This window comes from Theobroma cacao, chromosome 2, assembly GCF_053813885.1.
Source record: "Theobroma cacao isolate CCN51 chromosome 2, ASM5381388v1, whole genome shotgun sequence".
In the NCBI taxonomy this organism is placed as follows: domain Eukaryota; kingdom Viridiplantae; phylum Streptophyta; class Magnoliopsida; order Malvales; family Malvaceae; genus Theobroma; species Theobroma cacao.
In genome coordinates this window covers 13,683,347-13,692,984 of record NC_142640.1, presented here as the reverse complement: position 1 = coordinate 13,692,984, position 9,638 = coordinate 13,683,347, and the positions used below count along the sequence as shown (strand labels likewise).

The following is a 9,638-nucleotide window of genomic DNA, read 5'->3' as shown; positions in this document are numbered from 1 at the left end:
TCTTTCTGAGTTTTCAGCTAAAAATCTCAAAATTTTTTAGCTTGGAAAGGGCGAGTAACAATGCATGGGAGAAGACAGGAAATGATTCCGTACCTTAAAAATTTGAACATAGTTCACACTTTATTTTTTTGGATCTTGATATTTTTTCATTTCCATTAACATCTATATATAATTAAATTCCAATATAGATTCATTCGGGGCACCTTTTATTCACAAGTTAATTCTCTTAAAATGATCTGATCTGAGGGCTAGTGGGTCAAGTCTAATGGTTAAGACCAAACTCACCGACTGAGAAAACAGAAAAGATCCAAGCTAAAAGCTCATGGGAGGCTGTTTTCAGTCCCAGGGCTTAGGCAACTTGAAAGCTCCGCCACAAGGTGTGCTCAGCCCCCAGTCAAAGTAACAGCTGAGCCGACCCCCTCTGTTGATGAGTAGAAAGCACAACACATGCTCAAAGCTAAAAACCAAATTGATTCCCTACCACATAAAATGTATGGCAAGTTGGGAATCACGTCAACCAAATCCTAACTTATTTCTTTTATATAGAAAGAGAGGACTATTGGGAGTGGCGAAGAGATAGCTGAGCATCAGTTTTAAAAAGCTCGAGTTTGAAGCATCAGGGATTTGTATCAGTATAACATACTAATATCCTTCATCATTTGCTCAGATATCTTCTTCTTCGCTTCCGTTAATCCAACCACAAATAAACAAAACACAGAACCAAAAATAATTAAAAACCAAAAACCAGAAACGAGAAGAGAACCAAGCCATTCCAATAGAGTCGGTGGCACAAAAGCGCTCTATATATAGTGCAGAAGAGCCTCGGAAACCCTAATTGCCAGTAGGTGACCAAATATGCGCGACGCCGTTTTGGCTTTTAAGAATCTAAACGCATCGTTTCAACAGAGTAGTGTGTTTGAATCTTTCAACTTCTGTTGAAGCGCAGCGGTTCCAATCAGAAGAAGGATGCACGTATGACATATATTTGATTCAGAAACTCACTTCTTTTCCTGAAGAAAATCATATACTTTTCATCACCTTACTTACACATTCGCTTCCTTGTTTCTTTCTGCTTTTTCCTCATTACGTTCAAACTGTTGCCGCATGATCAGATTGTTTACTTGTAGAGCATTGCAACCATCTAATATTTATGCTATACGCCGACAAATCAACCCTTTGCTATGTTCTTCACTTTGCGGATTCTCAGCCCAAGCAGCCAAGCAAACCCAGCAAAGTCCAACTTTTATAAACGAACCATGCTCGTGCTTCAATTCTCACGCCTACGGAGCTTTGCTTCTACCTTGTATCCAAAACGATGACCCCATTTCAGCAATGGGTCTTCACTCTGAGATCCTGAAGAGAGGTAACTGCTTAGACTTGTTTGCCACCAACATTCTTTTGAATATGTATGTTAAAGCTCAATTATTGTCTGAGGCGGAAATACTGTTCGATGAAATGCCGGAGAGAAACACGATTTCTTTTGTGACTTTGATTCAAGGGTACACGCAGAGTTTGCAATTTGTTGAAGCTGTCGGGTTGTTTACTAGGTTACATAGGGAAGGTCATGAGCTTAACCCATTTGTTTTTACTTCGATATTGAAGGTGCTTGTCAGCATGGAATGGGCAGAGTTAGGTTGGAACTTTCATGCTTGCATTTATAAGCTTGGCCATGAATCGAATGCCTTCGTTGGAACTGCTTTAATTGACACATATTCTGTTTGTGGGTGTGTTGATTTCGCAAGAGAAGTTTTTGATGGGGTTAGATGCAAAGATATGGTTACTTGGACTGGAATGGTGGCATGTTATGCGGAGAATGATTTTTTTGAAGAGGCATTGGAGGTTTTTTCTCATATGAGGTTGATCGGTTTCAAGCCAAACAATTTTACTTTTGCTGGTGTTTTTAAGGCTTGTATTGGACTTGAAGCATTTGATGTCGCTAAAGGTGTTCATGGGTGCGTTTTAAAAGCTCGTTATGAGCATGATATCTACGTAGGAGTTGCATTGCTTGAATTGTATACCAAGTCCGGGAACATTGGCAATGCTCAACGAGTTTTTGAGGAGATACCTAAAAAAGATGTTATTCCTTGGAGTTTCATGATTTCACGGTTTGCACAGAGTAACCAGAGTGAAGTGGCTGTTAGTCTGTTTTGTCGAATGAGGCGAGCTTTTGTGGTGCCTAATCAATTCACATTTGCTAGTGCACTTCAAGCTTGTGCAACTATGGGGGATATTGAGTTAGGGAAGCAAATGCATGGTCTTGTGCACAAGGTTGGTCTTGACTTAGATGTGTTTGTATCAAATGCTGTTATGGATGTTTATGCTAAGTGTGGAAGGATTGAGGATTCAATGCAACTGTTTGAGAAATCAATAAATAGGAATGATGTCTCTTGGAACATCATGATTGTTGGCTACGTTCGCTGTGGGGATGCTGTGAAGGCATTGGGTTTGTTCTTGGAAATGCTTGAAAACCGAGTACTTGCAACTGAAGTAACATACTCCAGCGTCCTTTGTGCTTCTGCCAGTCTGGCAGCATTGGAGCTAGGAACTCAAATTCACTCGTTAGCTATCAAAACAAATTATGCCAAGAACACTGTAGTTGATAATGCTTTGATTGATATGTATTCCAAGTGTGGAAGAATCAGAGATGCCCGTCTAGTGTTTGACATAATGAATGAACGAGATGAAGTTTCATGGAATGCTATGATCTCAGGGTATTCTATGCATGGGCTAGGTATAGAGGCTTTAAAAATATTTCAGATGATGCAAGACAGAGGGTATAAACCAAACACTTTAACTTTTGTTGGTGTGCTATCAGCATGTAGCAACTCAGGACTATTTTATCAAGGACAAGATTATTTTACATCTATGGTTCAAGATTATGGCATTGAGCCATGCATTGAGCATTATTCTTGTATGGTCTGGCTTTTGGGGAGGTCAGGTCATCTTTACAAGGCTGCCAAGTTGATTGAGGAAATCCCATTTGAGCCTAGTGTTATGGTGTGGCGTGCGTTGCTTGGAGCTTGTATCATTCATAATAATGTTGAGCTTGGGAGATTGTCTGCACAACGCATTCTTGAGAGGGAACCCCGAGATGAAGCAACCCATGTGCTATTGTCGAACATGTATGCTATTGCAAGGAGATGGGAGAATGTCAGTGCCATTAGGCAAAGCATGAAAAAGAAAGGAATGAAGAAGGAACCTGGTTTGAGTTGGGTTGAGAACCATGGAAGAGTACATTATTTCAGTGTGGGTGACACTTCTCATCCTGACATGAAGGTGATAAATGGGATCTTGGAATGGTTGAACATGCGAACAAGGAGGGCAGGCTTTGTTCCTAATTGTCACGCCGTTTTGCTTGATGTAGAGGATAAAGAAAAGGAACATCTCTTGTGGGTACACAGTGAAAGGTTAGCTCTGGCTTTTGCAATGTTTAGAACACCATCTGGAAGCCAAATCCGTATAATTAAGAACCTCCGAATATGTGTGGATTGCCATGCTGCAATGAAACTAATATCAAAGATTGTGCAGCGCGATATTATTATCAGAGATATGAATCGATTTCATCACTTTCAGAATGGAATTTGCTCTTGTGGTGATTACTGGTAATTGATGTGTCTCTATGAGATCAATCAATCTTGGAGGGCTGGAGTTTTAATCTTCTCTAAGAAATTCATATTAATCGAGGCTTTCTGAGGTTGCTGTCTTTATGTTAGCCCAACTCAACAAACAATTATGTAAGTATAACAGTTCTGTGCCCTAAATTTAATTGCTATTTTCCTTGGCAAGTGACAACATATGTCAATTTGGGGGAAAATAAGGGAAGAGAAATATACTTTTAACTCCAATGTGGTGCAGTTGAGTTACATACATCAAAACTTATTCCTTTACATTGAACATTACATTTAAGTTTCTTCAAATCATGGCTCCAAATATTCCCAAGAGATGGCTTCCTGAAATGGAGATTTTTTGGATGATCAAAATTTATGTTTCCTTTTACCCTAGTCCTACCCACCCCCTAACAAATGAAAAAGGTGTTAAAAAAAGGTGCTTACTGATAATTTTTGCTTCACTAATTTTCTGCTCCAGTTTGTGCTTTCAATTAAATGCATCAGATGATTGAGATCTTTTAGAGGACAGATTATCATTTTGATTCTATCACCCTAATATTATAAGTCCTAATATCGGTATTTACTCTAAATGTTCTTGCAGTTTAGCATTTGCTGTGACCAATTGACCATTACTCCAGCCAATAAAATGAATTGCAAAAGGTTTGAAGGTATGGCTTTACCTTATATGATGTCATTTTTGTTAGTTTCTTAAAATTTTCCTTGCTCAGTCTGTTTCTTGTAGAGGTTTTGTGTGCATAAAAAACTCCTGCATTTGTGAATGGTGGCCTTTAGACTCCTAGGAGAGCAAACTAGCTGCATTTCTTCTTGCATGGATGCATGACTTATCAGTAGCATCAGGTCTCTTCACCAAAGATTTCCTGTTGGCTGTATGCAATCCCAATGAAGAAGTTGTGGACATTGATAATTGCTTTCAAATTCATTCAATCGTTACTCTGACCGACCAAGAAGCTCTCTTGAGAGGACATGATTTTCTACTGCTGACATCAGTGCGTGTCACAGGAGTCGATCTGCCACCGTTGATTTTCTATTGTCTGATATATCCAGAGAAGCATCATATTTTGCGAGTCTTAAACTTTTTGCTCCGTATTCATTACTATATATCACCAAATTAATACTAAAAAATGTCTTTCTATATTGATCTGTTTGTGTAAATGTTGATTTGGCTTTAATGTCAAATCTAATCTGTGAGATTATTGCTACAAAAGGAAGATTTGGGAAAGTTAAGCAGAGTTTCCTGCTAGTCTGTTTACAATGTTATATGCACTCCTTTATTGTGGTCTTTAAAGATTTCTCTTCATTTAAAGTTTCCAGTAGACATATTCTCATCTTGTCATTTGTGTCAACACGGGTTACTCCTAGGTGAGGTAAAGGGGCTTTGTATTAAACCTTCAATGTTTTTATACTACAGACTGAGGTAAAATTCCACCTTTATCAGTTCTGTCTGCACTAGGGAGGGTGTTGGTTTTTTGTTTTATTTGCAAGCCAACTAAGTGCCTGTTCGGCCCATCTTTGGTGCCGCGTTTCTATTTAGAAAGCTCAAGCTAGGTTAAACGGGAGTTTGGACAAAACAACTTTTTAACTTTTTTATATGTTTAAGCTTAAAATGAGTTCCTGGAGACTATAAGTTGAAGCTCCAAACCTGGAGTTTCTTAAAAGAGTTGCAATGAGAAACAGATAAGCAAATTCAAAGAAATTTTGAGATAAAAATATATTATTAAGTATTTTAAGTAATTTCAATATGGTAGCACTTTTCAAAACGTTCTATTTTGCCAGTACATTTTATGTAGCTCTAGTCAGGCCAAACAACTTCAAGTTAAAGAAAAAGAAAGACTTGCTTTTCCTTGTAAGATAACCTTTTTCCTTATAATTAATTTTCTTCTTTTTCTTCAATTTTCAATTATGTTGGTATTTAACTATATCCTTTATCTTTGCCCCCTCTCCCTTTTCTTCATTTTATGTTTTTTTGATTCCGTAGGTTCCTTTTTATCTTAGTTCAATGTAGAAAGGAGTTTCAACAAGACCATTGTGGTCTCTTATTCCCTTGTTTGCAATTTTTATTTGCAGATCTTTTGGATCTTGCCTTTACTCGTATTCTAACAGTGTCTCTTCCACTAATTTCTTCATGCTTGGATGCTTCCTTCATTTTTTATGTGTCTTCTTTCTTTAATATAGTTCTTTTGCCCAAGACAACTTATTTTGTCAATCTTCGTAGACTTCTAGCTTAAGATCGCCGCCTATTATGACTAGGGTGGTAAGCAAGGACAATTTTGCCTTCTATTGGGTGATGCCCTACTAACGCCAATCTTTTGAACTTGTGCATGTATCTTTAGTTCTCATCATTGCGATTGCTGAAAAACATGACCAAATGCATTGTCATTTGCACTATCAAGATCTCAAACCCTTACAAGCAGTGGGATTTTTATTTTATCCAATAACTGAATCATGTTTTGACTAAGGTGATTTATTGGGCCATATTGTTATTTGCATTCTAGGTGGCCTTGCTGATGCCCCGTCTTGATATACTTCATGCTTTATGTTTATTTAATTTCACATTTGGTTGAATGCCTTAAACTGTTATATTTTTGGTCAAGACACATAGATGCATGCACACACAATACAGATATTATAGTGAAGGTATTAAATGTATCCATAGTAAATTGTTTTGACCAAGGAATAACCTTATTCATAACCTCATCTCTCCTCCAAAGAGGAGGCAAGATTTAATTTACTTCTCCCTAAACTATCATGGGAGGTCTTTAATTATGACAACAGCATGCATACATTTACCTTCCACATCTTATGAATAGAGTCAAACACGATTTTGAGTATATTATCAATTTTTTTTAAATGCACAGTTCTTGAAATTCTGTTACTTTGTCAGTCCTGTATCATTTTTCATTAAGATCAGGACCCTGAAATTATTTACTTGTTGACTTTTAAGACCCCTTCTCAATATGCATATAATGTTTTAGGTAGTATACTGGTAGTGGATTAGCAAAAGTCATAATTGTTAGGATTAGCTTTAATTGCTCTTTATGGCCAGGCTTCTCTTAATTTCCTGCTTATGTAACTAGCATAAGAGCAGTCTGAAATTAAGGCATGCTATTCCTATTGAAACAGCCACCAGTTACTTCCAGTAGTAATGATATTACCTCCACTATCTTATGGCTATTGTGACTGAAATAAATTTTGCATAACCCCCAAATCCCCACTCACCTTTTTTCATCGTCCACATAGATCCTAATGATTTTATTCTTCTTTTGATCAAGCAAAAATTTTGTTATGAGAAAAGCATGTAGACAGAACGACCATTGCCAGGTCTTCCCAATGAAAGAAACAACTAGAAGAGCCTACAGTAAATATGAAGGATCCTATACAATGAAATCAAGCATTGAAGTTGTGAACAAGTTTTGTACACAAAAGTCAGCAACATCAATCAAGAAATCTAATTTAACATCCTTCATTATCTCTCACAAATATGCCCTGATAAGTACTCTTTCTTAAAAACTTATTATTGTGCTTGAATTATATCTGATAAGTTGTTGCTGCAAATAAACTTTTTTCTGAAGTTATTCTACCTAGTCCTACAAATTCACTGAATATTGAAACAGTTTCCTGATCACAATGCAGCATGTCATTTTATTTCCCTGAACATAACCTATTCTCCCTGATAGGTATCATATATAGTTCATTATGTGTGCGATGCATGTTCATATACAAGTGCACTTGTATATGTGTAAATTTTGTTTGTGCTATTAACTCTTAAAATTATTTATTTGGGTATTCGTTTCTAGAACAATCATATTGGTATATGAATGATTCATAATTTCTTGTACATCCTATGTGCAAGCATAGTTTAGAACTACCACAAAGTCTAGTAACTAATGTTCCGTGGTTCATAAAGTTTCTTTAAGAAAACAATGGTTCATCTTACATAACAGAGAATGTGGTTATTGATGAGATAATGCTCAAAAAAGAATTGACAAACCAACTACTAGTTTCCTTTTCTTGCTTTATCACTGTCACTGTCACCTTGATTATATGTTCAGCCATTGCAGGCTTTCTTTGAGTACTATTTGACATTATTTAAATTTCATTTCACTGAGTACTTTTTGAGTGCTGAACTACCTTTGGATTGAATGCTGAAATGTATTAAAAGCTTGAATTTAATTTTTGTTTCTTTATTGTTTGGGTTGAACATTTGTTGCTTTGGCATGTTTCTTGGTAACATGCTGGACTTTAGTAGTAGGAACCTATCCTTGTTAGACAATATATGAAAATGACTTTTGCTTGCTTTCAAAATGAGCAAGACCAAACCAAATTGTAAGAGTTACTTATGGCAAATGGGTTTTTTATTCTTTTATTTTCTTCTTAAGGATTGTGTTAATTAGTTCATAAAAACAATGAGCTTAGTCTTGCTTTAACTCATCAATTACATCACCCTGGAAAAGTTTTCATCAACTGTATGCACAACACTTTCTTTGGAATACAACCTATAAATTTGTATATGATTAAAGCTTTGGCCTAACTCTAATGAACGTAATCATTGTAGTGAAATACAAAACATTATTGGTGATATTTTCACTAGCTCCAGTTCAGGGACAAGTGGATTGTTTGTCCCACATTCCTGAAGCACTAATAAATAATTTACTGATCTAGTTGTATGTTTTAATTTTCCAGATTGGTGGTACTTGTGCAACTGCAATGTTGTGTTATATTTCATATTTGCAAGTGATGGCCGAATGATTGAAGAGAAAGGAGCTTGGGAGGCTATGAAGATGGTTTAAATCTCAACTGTACAAGCTTGCTGCTTTCTCTATTTTTGGTGATGTGAAATCCATAAAATAACTATGTGGTTTACATGGCCAAGGAACGGATTGGCGTCTGAAATCATCTTCACACACACCACTTAAACAGAGATGAGTGAGGACTAAGAAAACAGAACCCAGTCCCCACCTAGATAGATGGCGACACCTAGTACCTACTCTTTTACATTTTCATGGAGGACAGACATTTTGGATTTCATGGTTATTCGCTGCCAGTTTTGCAATGGCCCCATATGAAGGGATACATTGTTCAAATCTGCAGTTGATATTACAGTGGAGTACATTGATAGATTTGGGAGGGCTCATTGAGTGCCATGAAGACCTAGAAAAACTGGTGCATGACAATTCATGGGCGAGGCCGTTGGTGGTCCTGGCAAGCAAAGGAAACATCTACAAATAAGAAGGCAACTCCAGTGAAGGCCATTTCTGTTTGTTTCTTGTTAGAGGAAAACTGTTTTGTACTATGGTTTTGGATGTTGTCGTATAGGATGTACATCGCAGTTTTAGGTGGTACTGGTACCATGCTTATACAATGTAACGACAGTTCAGTAGCAATGGGACCTATAATTTTTGTGGTTAGTATTATTAAGTTCTCTCTCTTTCCTGGGTCTCTGTTACCCATAGTGGTGGCAGTTGTAATCCGTTTCTTGACTTATAAATTTAGCTTAGTGCGTGGGGTTTGATATCTAGTGCTTAGGGATGTGCAAATGGTTATTTTGATTTTGAATATCTAATAATTGAATTAACAAAACTCATATTTAAAAATAACCGAAACCGAACTAGTTTGGTTAATTCGATTTGGTTTTCAAAAACTGAATTTAACAAAATTTTTTGTTTGTTTGTATATATTTATTTATGTTATATTTTTTAATAAATTAATAGTACAAAAATATTAAAAATGATAATAAAAAATTATAAGCTTCGGCTTAAGGTCTTGTGAGATTGTTTTGAATGAGCCGTTTTATGGGAACATTACTTGAGGAGTTGTCATTACATTGGATGCTTTAGTTGGTTTAAGTTTCTACTTTTATGTAGTTGCTTTAAATTTTGAACAAAAGTGGTTGAGGCTATTATTGTTAGACCCTTAATTACTTGATGAAGTTAATGATGTTCTTGTTTTGGTTACATTGCCCTGAATCTAATTTAAGGATGGCAAGCCCCTACAAACAAAAAAAAAAAAAAA

At 36.4% G+C, this 9,638-nt stretch overlaps 1 protein-coding gene and 1 non-coding gene across 3 annotated transcripts; one reads left to right on the top strand and one right to left on the bottom strand.

Moving 5' to 3' along the window:
* Positions 1 to 535: 535 nt before the first annotated feature.
* Positions 536 to 9,206, top strand: LOC18608868 (Tetratricopeptide repeat (TPR)-like superfamily protein). 2 transcript variants are annotated; one of them, XM_007043776.3, is made up of 3 exons: positions 536 to 3,734; positions 4,210 to 4,276; positions 8,310 to 9,206. In XM_007043776.3, the coding sequence occupies exon 1, from the start codon at positions 1,105 to 1,107 to the stop codon at positions 3,604 to 3,606; it is 2,502 nt and encodes an 833-aa protein (XP_007043838.2). In that variant the 5' UTR covers positions 536 to 1,104; the 3' UTR covers positions 3,607 to 3,734; positions 4,210 to 4,276; positions 8,310 to 9,206. The 2 variants fall into 2 exon arrangements, with proteins under 2 accessions (XP_007043838.2, XP_017971316.1); XM_018115827.2 differs by lacking the exon at positions 8,310 to 9,206 and adding an exon at positions 6,899 to 7,608.
* LOC148764061 (small nucleolar RNA SNORD36) lies at positions 582 to 665 on the bottom strand. Its single transcript, XR_016024867.1, has one exon. It is a non-coding gene; the product is annotated as a small nucleolar RNA SNORD36 (small nucleolar RNA).
* Positions 9,207 to 9,638: the final 432 nt, after the last annotated feature.